Below are 15,315 nucleotides of genomic sequence, written 5' to 3' on the forward strand. Positions count from 1 at the left end.
ATGTATTGATAATAATGTAAAGGTAATTTATTCTGTAAATTTGATGAATGGGTGATTTTTTTAATTTTTAATTCACAATGTAAAAACTTCTATATCAATAAAACATGAGTAGTAAACTCATAAATTTTGATTGAATTCTACTTTCTAAAATTTATAAACTAATAAATACAAATTTTCTACGTGTTATCATATGAAAATTTTGGTGAAAGGATTCATCCATAGAGCCGGGAGTGAATTCTCTTCCCTTATTGGCTAGTTAGGATTAGACATCACTTCACCTTGTCTGGTGCAGTTGTTGTCTTTCACAATGTGTATGTCTGTTGAATGTTAGATATTCATTACTGTCCTTAATATGACGGGATCATTTACTCGGTTATAGCATACCTCAAGACATAATGAGGATGTTGCGAGAAATTGGCTAAAGCTAAACCAAGACAAGACCATCGATTGCATGCAATCGCCATTCGCAAAGAGCAAGAAGCATTATAGTTCCTTTTAAATGGTACATGGAAAGACCGCTATTAACTCGGGCTCAGCTTGACATGGATCCATTTTGGTTGGTTCCAGTGAAGTCTTGGGAGCATTATACTTCCTTTTTGTTCTTAACACCTCTACTTTTGATATTATTATTAATTTTTTTATATATTTTCAACAGAGGAGCATTAGCATTTAGCAATACACTATTTATTTGTTGCTAAATTTTATTAGGAATTATAAAATTATGAGTAAAACTCATTAAATATGAAGTGAGACCAACGAATTTTTTTGTGCTTTTGCAATAAAATTCAATTAATAGCAAAGAGTGTATTAAGAAAAAAAAGTGTTAACATTTTTCTTTACCAAATATCCATCTCCTTTATTACCTTCGCACCTATATATTTTTTGTGTGAATGTTATGGAAATTAGTCTTTGTAATATAGTTATGTTCTAATACATTATGGAAACTAATTTTCTTAATTCATAAGAACATAAATATATAACAAAAACTAGATTTCATGAAGGATATTTTTCTGAAACAAAATATAAAAGAAGGCAAGCAGTGCAAAGAGCAAAAAAGGTATTAATTGTTGCCTCTCGATCAAATGAAAATAAATAGTTAGTTGGCCTGACTCAATATTGGATAAACTTTGAATCTAATTAGAGGTGTAAAAACAAATTGAACTCAACGGGCCAACTTGCCGAGCCCACCTAACCGGACAACCTAATAAGATACCGATGAGACGAGATAGGTTAGTCCCTTGGGTCAATATGTTTTCTTAAAAAAAAAAGTAAAAATGTCAAATGTATATGTGAACAAAAAAATAAGTATTTAAAAATAGTATCAGTTAAAATAGAAAATTATTCTCATAAATTATTTTTATCCAGTATTTTAGTACACATATTACACAAAATAAAATCTAATTATTATATAATTAAAATTTAGATCAAATGATCTATTTTGTCATTAATCTTATTTTTTTGGTTCATCCTTTATTTTTTAGAAAGTTCACTTGGATCCTTTATCTTTCTAAATTGATTCAAAATGATCCTTCCACTTATCTAAAATTAATATTGTTAATGAAATAAAGATATTGATGATTAAAAGTTACCATAAAAATGTAAGTTTTTTTCTCTTCATCTTCCTTCTCCTTTGCAAACCCAGAATCCTAATATTATTTCTTGTTCCTCTTAAATCTCAGGCTTTATGATCCATCACATGTCATGTATTGCAAATTCAAAATCAAATTATTTCTCATTTCCAAAACACATCGAACTTAATGACAACTACAAGAACTCAAGTCTAGCATTTGAAATTACCTATAAATTATAATAATAGGTGCGCATATATACCCTTTAACAAATTCACAAAAAAATGATAGTTCAAAATCAAAAATTAAAAAAATCCCAAAATTTGATTCATGCATTCAAAGCCCCCAAAATCCAAAATCAAATTATTAAACCTAACAAATAAACCTCAAACAATGAAACAATAACATATTAGAGAATTTGAGATTGGGGAGGAAAGGGTCAATGGTGGTGGTGATCATGCAATTATATGCTGTGACTTGTCGCCACTGACAGTGCTAGCGAAGGAAGAACAATCTTGGTAAGGACAATATCTTGAACCTACCGTGAAGTGTGACAACCGAGCTCGCCGATGTTAGCTTCTGCAGGCTCACATTTGTGACCATTTCATTGGCGCTGAGGATACAAATCTCTCGTTAGCGGTAACACACGTAGCTAGCAATGATTTCAAAGACATCGTAGTTGTTGCCAACTTTAAGGATGTAGGCGCAGAGTGTGTTGGTGCTCTCCCGTGTTATAATGACGGGTGACTTCGACTATTTCTTCTTGGACCCCTTCGTAGATCATAATTTTTGCTATCCCACCACGTAGAGGTATAGTACTAATACTAAGAAGGAGTTAGTGTTTTGGGATTAGGAATTTGAGAGAAGATTTTGGCCTGCGTAGGTAGAAGAAGAGAAAGAAGAAAGGAAAATTGATAAACACATCTTTAGCGATTTTTAGTCGTTAATATTTGTAATTTTTAATTTTAATTTTTCATGGACGAAATGACTATTTTGAACCTATTTGAAAAAATAAAAAGTCAAAATGAACTTTTTAAAAGATAAAAGATTAAATTGAATCAAATAAATAATATAAAGGACCAAATAAATCAATTGACCTTAAAATTTATAATAAATAAGTATTTTAAATATATAAATTAGAATATACAATTTAGATTTTAGAAAATAGGAAGAATTTGGACCATAAGTCCAAGACAAAAGGACGCCCGTGCACAATGGCTCATTAGTTATTCTCCAATCTTAAAAAATCAGGGTCAAGAATTCTTCACCAGTAGTCACCACTTAGCACCACCACTGCAATTCCTTTCGGCAACTCGCGAACTGCCACTCGATATACCTGACGGAGGTAATTTTTTCTCTCTTTCTTCAATCGTTTGCAAGCTGTTACTATTACTTAACACCTATATTAATATGTATAGTTCTGTTACTGCGTTTCATATTTTTAATATGCTCAATTCGATGTGTTATTATCAGGATTTGAAAGCATCACTTTCTTTTCGGTTTTCTTTAGTTTTGTGATGAACTGTTGGTAATGAGTCATAGATGATAATTTAGCAAAATTAGAATCAGGATTTTGATTGAGGGGGAATGTAGACATATATCTAAATGCTGTCTCTGTTCTCATGTGAGGAATGCGTTATCTTCTATTAGCTGCGTATAAGTTTGCTCAATGCTTTTTTGTATTGATAGTGATGCTGGAGGAATTGAAAAAGCAATGTAAAGGTAGCATTAGAATTAGTTTTTAGCATTCATTTTGAAGCAATTAAGTGCATTGCCCAAAAAAGGCTGGGAAAAAGCCAGAGTAAATGTGCACTGCTTCACTTGAATGATGGAAATTGCTTATTGGATTTTATTTTATTTTTTACTCTGGCTTGTTCTTTGATTGGGAAAAAGCAAGAGTTGGGGGTGTTCAACATTTATTAATTTTTAATGGGAAAAAAAAGAATTACTTTAGTGAATCTGAATTGTATATGGTACTAACAAGTAACATCTGATTTTGGGAATTGTGTACATTCTTACTTGTCATTAATTTGTTTTCAATTTAGAATTGACTCAACCCTCAACTTATTAAGGATCTTCTTGGATGAATGAGGATGAAATCCATGTAGAAGTCTTTTGATCAGAATTGGATAGACACACCAGAGTGCTTGGGTATGGGGATGTTGCTACCCCAACAGATATGTACGGCTCTAAATCTTCATCTTCTGCCATTTGTGATCTGCTCATAAAACTTCAGGATAAGTTCATTGTAAGTTGTCAAATGAAGGTGAAATTTGTTGAAGACATAGAACTGTCAAACATCAAAATCTATCTCTTGAGCTCAGATTTTTAATATTCTTTTATGAGTCGTAATATACCTCATGCTGAACTGCCTTCCAAGATTCAGATGTATTTCTTTCTTGTATTCTTTGCCCAAATTGTCCTACAATATAAAGCAAATTCATGCCCAATTAATCACTAATGGCCTGAAATCTCCCACCTTCTGGGCCAAGTTAATTGAGCATTATTGTGGCTCACCAGATCAACACATTGCCAGTAATGCACATTTGGTGTTCCAGTACTTTGACAAGCCAGATTTGTTTCTCTTCAATACTTTGATAAGATGTGTGCAACCCAATGATTGTATTCTTATTTTCCAAAATGAGTTTTCTAGGGGACTCATGTATTTTGACGAGTACACTTACAATTTTGTTCTTGGAGCCTGTGCTCGCTCTCCTTCAGCTTCAACGTTATGGGTTGGTAGACAACTACATGCTCGGATTGTAAAACATGGGTTTGAGTCAAATATTTTGGTTCCGACTACCAAAATATACTTTTATGCGAGCAACAAAGACATTATCTCAGCCCGAAGAGTGTTTGATGAAATGCCGAGAAGAAGCACTGTTACCTGGAATGCTATGATAACAGGTTATTCTTCCCAAAAAGAAGGAAACAAGAAATATGCTCTCAATGCGTTGTCTTTGTTTATTGACATGCTGGTTGATGTAAGTGTAATTAAACCAACGGGTACAACTATAGTTTCTGTGCTTTCAGCAGTTTCTCAAATTGGTATGCTGGAAACTGGTGCCTGCATACATGGTTTTGCAGAGAAGACAGTGTGTACTCCTGAAGATGATGTGTTTATAGGCACTGGGCTTGTTGATATGTACTCAAAATGTGGATGTCTTGATAGTGCCTTGTCTGTTTTCTGGCGAATGAACCAGAAGAATATCTTGACTTGGACGGCAATGACTACTAGCCTAGCCATCCACGGGAAAGGAAAACAAGCCTTGGAGGTTTTATATAAAATGGGAGCTTATGGTGTGAAGCCAAATGAAGCAACTTTTACTAGCTTCTTGTCAGCTTGTTGTCATGGTGGGCTTGTTGAAGAAGGCCTAATATTGTTCCATGAAATGAAGAGAACATTTGGCATGATGCCTCAGATAAAACATTATGGTTGCATTGTTGACCTTCTTGGCCGTGCTGGAAATTTAGAAGAAGCCTATGATTTTATCATGCGGATGCCAATTAATCCTGATGCTGTAATATGGAGGAGTTTGCTGGGTGCATGCAAGATTCATGGGGATGTAGTGATGGGAGAGAAGGTGGGGAAGTTTCTTCTCCAGTTAGAAGAGTGGAGTTCTGCAGAGTCTCCAAAGAGTGAGGACTACATAGCTCTGTCCAATGTTTATGCTTTAGCAGAAAAGTGGGATGACGTTGAAATTGTAAGGAAAACAATGAAATCTAAGGGTATTTTGAGTAAAGCTGGTTCTAGCGCTGTTCAAACTGTTAGCATGGCTGTAATTAAAAATTGATTTCTGATTCCTTTCAAAAAATTATGTTAGCAAGACAATAAACCCAACAGACAAAAAATTCCTGGAGTAGCTGAGACTAAAAGCAATAGTATAGAAATAGCGGCAATGACAAGTATACAGTTTACGGAAAAATACTTTTAATCAAGAGATTGGAAATGTGCGATGTTCTAACAGCAGTATACAAGGATGTACCATGTATAACTGATGCCCAAGTATGATACTAACAGAAGTGCTGTTTTTCAGCTTTCATCATTTATTAGTTGCTGGTTTCATTAGCTTTCTGCTTTCACATGACTCTGTCTGTAGAAAAAAACCTAAAGAGGGAGGATTTTGAGGCTGAGCATTTGATAAAATCAACAGAGGTTGTACTAATGGCCCTTCAGCAGGATAATCACACATTTCCTCCCTGTAAGTCGTTTCTCTTTATGCCCAAATATTTTCGGATGACACCCTTGCAAAAAGGTAGTTTGAGCTCTCTATAAAATAAACCCTTAATTATGGAAGGAGAGAAGACAATGTAAATTTAGATCATAGGAAGCTAAGTGTAATAATTCATGTTTAATCCTGATTAGAAAAACTTTTGCAACAGCCTAATGCACACCAGTCTCATAACCTCTTTAAACATATCTATCTCATGAAAAGAATAAAATAAAATATAATATAAACCTTTCCATTGCATGGACTGAAAAACCATAAATCAATTTGGGTTCCAAAATTTAACATGAAGCAGTGAAACAATTTCTTGAGGGCTCACCTTCTATTAGCATCAAATTGCGTCATTTTCTTCTGCCTTCTTAAATATAGTTAAATTTCAAAATCCATATCATAAAATGTTTATCATTGTACATCAGTCTTAATCAAACTAAGAACTATATGGAAAGTGTTAAATTTAGTTATTTTATGCTTAGTGATATGTTAAAATTAAGTGCAATAATTTTGAATTTGAAAGTCCTAAACTATTTTAAAAAGTTCAGAATGATGGTTTAGTGTGACATCGATCCTATATAATATATTATCTTATGATAAATCTTATTTTACCCCTTATTCAAATAGGATCATGATATCTACCATTAGATTACACTAAACTAAGATTAGGAAGACAAATCTAAAATCCAATCCAACTTAAGTTAGGATTTACCGATTTAGCGCCTTAATCATTCATGTAACAACATTTTCCCATAATTGATGGAAGAATCACAGCTAGGCATTTGGAGAATATTTTTCTCACTAAAGTAAAAAATAGTAAGCATCCGTGGTTTATGGAAACTAACCATGGATCATCCTTAACCAACTAAACCAATTGAAATGGAACTAGCTTGATTTGATTACAACAAGACTAATAAACCTAGGAAACTTAGTTTTGACCATTTTTGTGTTTAGAAATTGAACCATAATAACCTAAGGAAAGCCTAGTTACAGTCTAACCAAAATTGAAGCAATCTAGTTACATGGCAATCATATGTCTTAGATTTCAACCAAATGGAACCAATTTCACTTTCACCGTGATATGGTATCATGGTGGGCTGTAAAAGCCGTGTGAACAATAATTTTCAGTTCCAGACAATCCTAGTAGACGTGCAAGGCCATCTAAGGCACTTAAAGGCCAGTTTGACTCCAAACCAAAGTGACTAAGGTAAGTTTCCTAACCTAGATTGATTCTACAAATTGAATTATATCAAAAAACGAAATCACATCCATTTGGTCCCCATTTCACTGAACTCGCTATGAACTTTTCAAAGCCTTCTCTCTTCCTTTTCAACTTGAACATCAAAGGAGACCCAGAATCCAACAACCTTGTAATCTTTTTTCATAACTTTGAAAGTTCTACCACTTAACCAAGCCATTTCTTCTAATTAACCAATGTAGGGAAGAAAGTCTTTTATCGTGCTTAGAAAAGTGAAAATATAATTGTGTGTCACAGGGTGGACCTAACCCTATTTTGTTTGGCTTTTTACTAATATGTGCTAATTCTTCAACTAATTTTCTTATACACTGCTATTAACTTTTATAATTTGTTTCCAACTTTTATATTTACATTATTAACCTTATTTAATTAATGAAAAAGGTATGTACAACACAATTTAGAGAACACTTTGTTCGTTGAGTTGCCTATCTTTTTTTGTTGACTTATTTCTTTCTTCCCTCTTATTAAAAGGCTCTTGATATATTATACTCTTTATTGGATGTTATACTACTAATTCAATGTGGGATTATGCAACTTCTACTAATTCGTGTAACTCTTAGTATCTTCTAAATATTGATGTTGGATTTTGTCAAAATATAGCAATTTTAACAATTTTTCAATGTGTAGACAACATTTCTGCACCCATAACTTGGAACTTTGCAAACTTAGGTCGGTTGGATGTATTAATTAGTGACCTCTGAGCATGAATCAAACAAATAAGTGGGCCTTTTTGGCCCCCTCAGTACAAAAATAAAATAAAATAATCAAGTATAACTTTTCAATATATGAATCCGTATACCGCAAATCATGAACCTTCTGGTTCATATCCATTCCCTGGTCTCTGCACCTGCGGGTTCCGAGTTGTGACAGTGTTATTGCGTCTATTAATTTGTTAGCTTGCAATAAAATAATAAAAGAATGAAATTCTGGTCATTACGATCACGAGGTACACAGCTCACAGCAAATTCAGCAATGGAATATATAATTTATCGTTAGGTCATATCCACACCTTTGCTAAATCGCTGCTCTATTTGACCGTTCAGTTTCAATTTCCACACTATTCAACGTACCTATCAATTAAAATCACCTAAACACAAAGTACATAGAACTTAAAAAAGAGTGGCTTTATAATAAGATGACGGCTATCCATTTTCTAAGTTACTTTTGCGGCACACTGCCGTCTCTATTCATTGCTTTCACCTAGGTTGAGCCGATTTCCAGTAGTAGTTACATTTACGATTTTAGCTTTAATCCAGTTCAATTTTGATTTTCTGTGGATATGATTTTTATATATAATCAATTATGCACTTTTATACCATTGAAATGGTTATGTTAAATGTTATCATAGTTCAGTTTTTTTAACGTAATAATAGTAAAAATAAATGACAGTAGTGTGTCTGTCAAAAAACAAAAAATGACAGCAGTGTGAAAACGCATTTAAATAAATGCTTTAGATTCATTTAAGCCAACTTTTTTTTTATTTAATTATTTATTATTTTTGTCGTAAATTTATATTCGTAACTGTGTGAAACTGGTAATCATCTTTGAAATGGTATTATTAGTCCAACACTGGCTCGAAGTTTCCAATGCCATGTGAATGAGGATAATCATAATTTTGTAGCACATGGATTTCTAGATCAGATCTTCAAAATTGACTTATATTTATATAAACTTATTTTTACGAAAATAACTAAAGCAATACTTTTGTTTCTTTAATCTTTACCTTTTTCGAAAAGATGATGGGATATTGTGTAAGAAATATTTTTTTTTTGTCGAAATGTAATAAAAAGTTCATACAATACTATCAATGCAAGGGACAACTTACATAAAATATGTTGGGGTCTTAATAGTCCTATGCAGGAATTGGCATATTTCCCTGCCTATCACCGTTCCAAGTAGAAAATAATAATGTGTAGTTTCTCATTGTTTTTATTCATGACTGCGTGATTCCAGTATTTACGTATTCATTTTTGCTCGAAATACTCTTTTTCTGCGTGTATATGTTCGGTGCATTATCATATCTCCTTGCGTTAGGAAAATGAATGCCCAAATTCAAATCTTAGTTGTACATGTTGTATATGCAAAAGTACAAAGTGTGGGCACTTTTATATATAACTTTTTTCTGTCTTGTATGGATGCTTGTCTTTGACTATGTTTGGAGCCATTCAGTGCCGTCGATTTAATGAGACCAGAAGATAGTGACTAGGGCCTACAAATAGCAAAAGGAACCTTATTTGAAAACTACAAAAAGAAGAACATTTCCTTGATACATGCGCTTGAGTAAACAGACTAATTAAGCGTTTGTTTAATAATTTTTTACCACATACGAATTTATATCATACATTTAATTACGAAAATTATCAGAATAAGTTAAAAATAATTTAATTTAGTAAACTCATTGAAATAAATAAAACAAAAACTTTATTAGAGTCAAACTATTTCATAAGTTTGAATAAGTTACTTTAACCTCTTTCAAATGCTCCCTTAATAGAATATGAATAATAATTTTTTTGCCCTTTGTACAAAGAATTACAATTCTTTAAACAAATTCATATTTGATGTCTTGTGAATCAATTATGTACCTAATAATTGACATTTTAAAATTTCAATTGATACAGTGCAAATTATATAAGGAAATAATATTTTCTTGAAGAGAAAAAGGCCTTTACCTTAGCTACAAGATTTTCCAAGTTGTGATTGTTGAAAGAAAAATATTAACAAACGTCCTCTAGGCATTAGTTAAGAAAGTCTAAATATTTTTTTTAAAAAATATTACCAATACATCATTTCTAATATAGTCTCGTTGTGGTTTTTACTAAAAATATATTTGTTAATTCCGTAATCATCATTCTTAGGAACACTTGTGAACATGACCCTAGTTTACGTTTGTTGTGAACACATATATCCGGACTCGATTGTCTTATTTTTTGGGAGGGGTGTTGTACTTGCATTGCATCAACCTAATTCTACTAGCAAGAGAGCATGAGTTTGAGAAATTTAGGACATGGATAACGTAACAGTAAATGAGGGTGGACGAAATAAGAAATTAGAAAAGTGTACTACTAACAACAATAGCCTTAGTTAATCAAACTAAGCAATTCCCAGAATCCCAGCTCCCAGCACGTTTCTGAGGAAACAATCAAAGAAAGCATTAATGGACTGAGCCGAGAAAAGCGTGAGAAAGCATCCAATCATGGCAAAATGCATGAGCCTCATCAGAACTTGTCGGCAACAACCATGCCAGCATTAAGGACTCCACAGAGATCAAATACAAAAATAATGGGCATCTCCGTATACTTTATTTGTTTAAGTGCAAGTCAAAAGCCTCCGTATCAGGCTTTATTTTCAATTTGCTACTGCCTACACCGACGTTAACTCCCTCAACACCTTACAATTATGTAGTCTAATTCCTCATTTATATATCACCCACATATCGAAGCTAATAGAAGTCACTATTATTATTTTTTTTTCTCCTTCCGAAACCTTGGAAAAGGCCCTTATTAATTCACCCTCCCCCATCTCTCTCAATTTCCGTGTGTTGACTTTATCGTTTATAACAACTTGTATTAAAATTCGTATCTTCTCTACCACAAATTTCATGAAACAACTAAATGTGCCACAACTAGAGGGAGCTACTTCTCAACAATTCACAAATTTGACGACTTAATTGTTATCCCCTTTCAACTCTCTACACTCTTCCCATTTCTAGCCAATACCCATCTCATCCTTCTTGTGACAACCAAAAGATCATCAAATCCAACTTTTCTTTTCATAACTTAGGAGATTTCATCCTTTCAAACATGGATGAAATTGAAATCCCTGCTCATTTCCTCTGCCCCATTTCCCTCCAACTCATGAGGGACCCTGTCACGGTTTGCACAGGAATCACTTATGATAGAGAGAACATAGAGAGATGGTTATTTTCATGCAAGAACAACACATGCCCCGTTACTAAGCAGTGTCTATTAAACCATGATCTCACCCCAAACCACACTCTACGGAGGTTGATCCAATCTTGGTGCACCCTCAACGCCTCTCTAGGAGTTGAACGCATTCCAACTCCAAAGTCACCAATAGACAGAACTCAGATTGTGAAACTCCTCACAGAAGCAAAAAGGTTCCCTGAGAAGCAACTCAAGTGCCTCACAAGGCTTCGATCCATTGCCTTTGAAGGCCAAAGGAACAAAACATGTTTAGAGTCTGCAGGAGTAATAGAATTCTTGGTCTCAACAATGAAGAACAACAACACACAAGAAGACTCAACTGTTCTCAGTGAAGCAGCTATTGAAGTCTTGTTCCACCTCAATCTTTCCGAGGCTCGGGTTAAAGCTCTGATTAACAACGAGGAATTTCATTTTATTGAGTCATTGTTTCATGTTTTAAGACTTGGAAACTACCAATCTAGAGCCTTTGCTACAATGCTGCTTAGATCAGCATTTGAGGTAGCTGATCCAATCCAATTGATCAGTGTCAAAACTGCACTGTTCGTGGAAATCATGCGCGTTCTGCGCGATCAGATTTCGCAGCAGGCTTCAAAGGCTGCATTGAAGCTCATTGTGGAGCTCTTTCCGTGGGGAAGAAACAGGATCAAAGGGGTTGAGGGTGGTGCTGTTTTGGTCCTCGTTGAGTTACTTCTTGGTGCCTCGGAAAGAAGAACGTGTGAACTCATTTTGATAGCTTTGGATCAGCTTTGTGGGTGTGCAGAAGGGCGTGCAGAGTTGTTGAACCATGGAGCAGGAGTGGCCATTGTGTCCAAGAAAATTCTAAGGGTCTCTCATGTGGCAAGTGACAGAGGGGTTAGAATTTTAGCCTCTATTTGTAGGTATTCCGCCAATGCTAGAGTGCTTCATGAAATGTTGCAGGTTGGGGCAGTGTCCAAGTTGTGCTTGGTGCTTCAAGTGAATTGCAGTTTAAAGACTAAGGAGAGGGCAAAGGAAATACTCCAATTGCATTCTGTGGTTTGGAAGAATTCTCCATGTATTCCTGTACCTTTGTTATCTTCCTATCCATGATCTAATTCTTTCATAATTAGTAAGTTCTTTTTGTGTACATGCAATGAAAGTGTATGGTGTTAGAGATTTTTGAATTATACAAATGAATCTTAATAATCAAGAGCGAAAATTTTTTCTTAGATCAATTTTGTTTGAACATTATACTAATCTAAACTGTAGTACTAATAATTAACTACAAGTACATTAGGTTTTATTGCACTTGCTGCTAATTATAAATTTCATATTCCATTTATCTTAACAACATAAAGTGTGTAAAGAGTTCAAATTGGGGGAGTTAGACTTGTGTAATTGCCCACCCCAAACTTATCCTATACATAATATGTGTAATAGCCATAATATTTTACTTTTACACTCATTTCTTATAATTGTTGAAATATAATTAATTATTATAATAATTAAGTAATAAAATTAAAATCACATATTATGTTAAAGTAAAATACTATTTTGAACAAATTTATATCTATAAAAATTGTACAAACTGGACATGTAATATTCTATTTAATTTTTGAAATGATAATGCTTTGGACTAAGTTTATGCACAATTCATTTGATATCTTACAAGTTCCAACACAATTAAAGATGCTTGACAAAACAAACATTAATACCAACATTATTATAAATTATAATTATAATACACACTAAAACAATGTATAATAATGTACAATAACCTAAAGAAGCCTTGGGCTTTGGCTCAAATCTAACATTTACACATAAATATACTACATACCAAAGTCACTATCAAACATACACGTTTAATACCTTTTGTCATTATGTAAGATAACACTTTTTTTTACATAGGATATTACTCATAAGTGTCGAAGTATCTGTATAATTATCCCACTCATTACCGATGTAATTTGGTTTCCAAAAGGTCTAAGCTAGAACCATCCAAATCAATAAAACCACATTTTTCTTCTTATCTCTCTACCTTTTCCATGACATTATATATTATATTTATAATTTTCTGCCTATACCTTTTCTTTTTCTCTCTATCTCTCTCCTCCCTTCACCCCAAAATGGGGTGGATGAACATTTATATTTTTTATAAGATAAAAGATATCTCTTAATCATCTCAAACCACCATTCATCTATCTTTATGCATGCATGTGCACACACACGAGTACGTACATGCACATGCATGTACATATAATTTTATTTACAGTCCATTCATTTTAAATTAAACATAATTGTAATCATATTTAAATTATTTATCTAAATCTAAATATATAATTTATACATTTAAAAATAATTATTTATTATAATTATATAAAAAAAAATTATCTTGTGCAATGCAGAAACTAAAATAGTAACACGAATATCACTCTCTCAACAAGTGGCTTCGTGTTGAAAGGAGAAAAGTCTTATGTCATCTCAGTACCTTTCTAGGTGGAATGGTTGTATATGGGGTCACATTCTCTCCATAACTAACTCATTCACACACACAAAAATTATCTTGTCTCAACAATGATTACAACTTTGACTAGTTGGAATTCAGGGGAAAATAGTTTTGGTGGTTGGCTATCTCGTTGGTGAACATCAATCTAGACAACATAAACAAACATGTTTTGTATCAAGTCAGCTCGGGGGATGGATTCAATGTGTCAATGATGGTGGTTCCCATTGCAGTTGTTGTCACGAACGCCAATGAAAACCACCATCACCGACACATTGAATTCGTTCTCCAAGCTGACTTGATACAAAGCACATTGTCCATTTCTAGATTGATCTTCACCAATGTGGCCAACGACAACACTCCCTTTCCATTGCATTCACCTTGTCATAGCCGCAGTCATCAGTGGCACAAGAGAATGTTTTTGTGGCTGAGTTGGTGGTGCAAAAGGTGTGGCCCCATATACAAACTTTTCACCTGACAAGTACGAAGATGATGTAAGACTCTCATCCTCTCAACATGAAGCCACTTGTTGAGAAAGTGGCATTCACATCTGATAAGGACATTGAAGCTCAAGGACCAACACAAGGACTAGGAGGACCTATAACCAAAGCTAGAGCCAAAAAGACAAAGGAGACCTTACAACAACTGGTAGCAATAATTCTTGAAGTTGTACTTGCGGTGAAGGACATTGAACCAAAATTATTTCAATGCATGATTATTATTAAAGACCCATAAGCTAGAGGGAGGGTGTTGTTGCTGACTTTCTTCTTTTTAGAACTAAATAAAGTTGTATCTCTTTTTTTTCCTTTTATTTATTTTAGTGACTAATGTCTTTTCATGTACACCACTAGAAATTAAAGCCTTGCCTTCATAATTGTAGTTAATGGTGCATTTATAATAATTAAAGGTTGTTTGCCTATACGTACATGAAATTACAATGGAATGAGGAGACTTGAATTTTCAGACAAATACTTATGTATTGTGAGAGTATTCTCTATGTTCTGGGCTAAACCCGTTCAGACTTATCAGTGGTTTTCCATCACCCTTGTAGCATCTTTCTTTGGCTTATCTTCCATTGCTGGAAGTAACGCTTTCTAACCTAAGCAACTGTTAGTTGCTATTCACGACTTAGTTTTGTATTGAATATTTGCACAAAATTAGCGTCTTACCTCCAATTTATGGTTCTTTTTTGTAGGAATTATACATATTTTCATGTTTAGTGTGATTTTATATATTAGATACTCTCATTTTGTGAATTAATGTTGAAATCACTTCAGTTTCAGGCCAAAAGAAGAAAAGGTTCAATTAGCTGATGTCTCGCTGAGCGAGACAGATCCGCTTAGCGAGTGACATCCGCTAAGCAAGGCATACAGCTCGCTTAGCGGGTTGGGAAACCCTAGAAGAGGATTAGTCAGAGATGTGCTCACCCAACACGTCGCCAGCTTGCCCAGCGAGTATACTGTTTCTTCTCGCGCCCAGCTTGCTAAGCCAAAATTCACTTACTCTCGCTTAGCGAGCCTTTAGAAGCTGAAATGTCTAGGAAACCTTTAAAACATTGAAGTTGGCGTAAACTTAAAGAGAGTCGAAAAAAAGAGCACAAGGAGAAGCTGAAGCGACATAAATGGAGTTGCTAAGAGAGCTTAGGTTAGAGGAGTGAATTTAAGGTTTTAGAGGGTGAAGGAGACATCATCAACCATTCTTTGCCATTTTCTTTCACTAAACTCTATTCCTTCCATGTATTGAGAGCATATTTCTTGTAATGGAAGGTTAAGCCTCTTGGTTAGGAAGTTCTGCTGAACCCTTGATGTAATATTCTTTCACTATCTATTTAATGTTATTTTTATGTGTTCATTGCTTCTATCTA

At 33.9% G+C, this 15,315-nt stretch overlaps 2 protein-coding genes across 3 annotated transcripts; both read left to right on the forward strand.

Annotated features, from left to right (window-relative positions):
• Positions 1-2,734: 2,734 nt before the first annotated feature.
• LOC100790613 (pentatricopeptide repeat-containing protein At3g18970) lies at positions 2,735-6,098 on the forward strand. Of its 2 annotated transcripts, XR_005888013.1 has the most exons (3): positions 2,787-2,913; positions 3,641-5,574; positions 5,669-6,098. XR_005888013.1 is itself a non-coding variant. In XM_006594856.4 (2 exons), the coding sequence occupies exon 2, from the start codon at positions 3,929-3,931 to the stop codon at positions 5,360-5,362; it is 1,434 nt and encodes a 477-aa protein (XP_006594919.1). In that variant the 5' UTR covers positions 2,735-2,913; positions 3,614-3,928; the 3' UTR covers positions 5,363-5,618. The 2 variants fall into 2 exon arrangements, 1 of the variants encoding a protein (XP_006594919.1); XM_006594856.4 differs by lacking the exon at positions 5,669-6,098 and having other exon boundaries at positions 2,735-2,913; positions 3,614-5,618.
• A 4,399-nt stretch (positions 6,099-10,497) lies between these two features.
• On the forward strand, positions 10,498-12,201 carry LOC100778012 (E3 ubiquitin-protein ligase PUB23-like). Its single transcript, NM_001317451.2, has one exon. It carries the CDS (start codon positions 10,847-10,849, stop codon positions 12,056-12,058), a length of 1,212 nt encoding a protein of 403 aa, NP_001304380.2. The 5' UTR covers positions 10,498-10,846; the 3' UTR covers positions 12,059-12,201.
• The last annotated feature ends 3,114 nt before the right edge of the window (positions 12,202-15,315 follow it).

The sequence above is a fragment of the Glycine max genome, chromosome 13 (genome assembly GCF_000004515.6).
Source record: "Glycine max cultivar Williams 82 chromosome 13, Glycine_max_v4.0, whole genome shotgun sequence".
NCBI classification, from domain to species: domain Eukaryota; kingdom Viridiplantae; phylum Streptophyta; class Magnoliopsida; order Fabales; family Fabaceae; genus Glycine; species Glycine max.

Bases quoted from the DNA above. Each gene is read 5' to 3' on its own strand.
- LOC100778012 (NM_001317451.2), top strand. From the start codon at position 10,847: ATGGATGAAATTGAAATCCCTGCTCATTTCCTCTGCCCCATTTCCCTC.
- LOC100790613 (XM_006594856.4), top strand. From the start codon at position 3,929: ATGCTGAACTGCCTTCCAAGATTCAGATGTATTTCTTTCTTGTATTCT.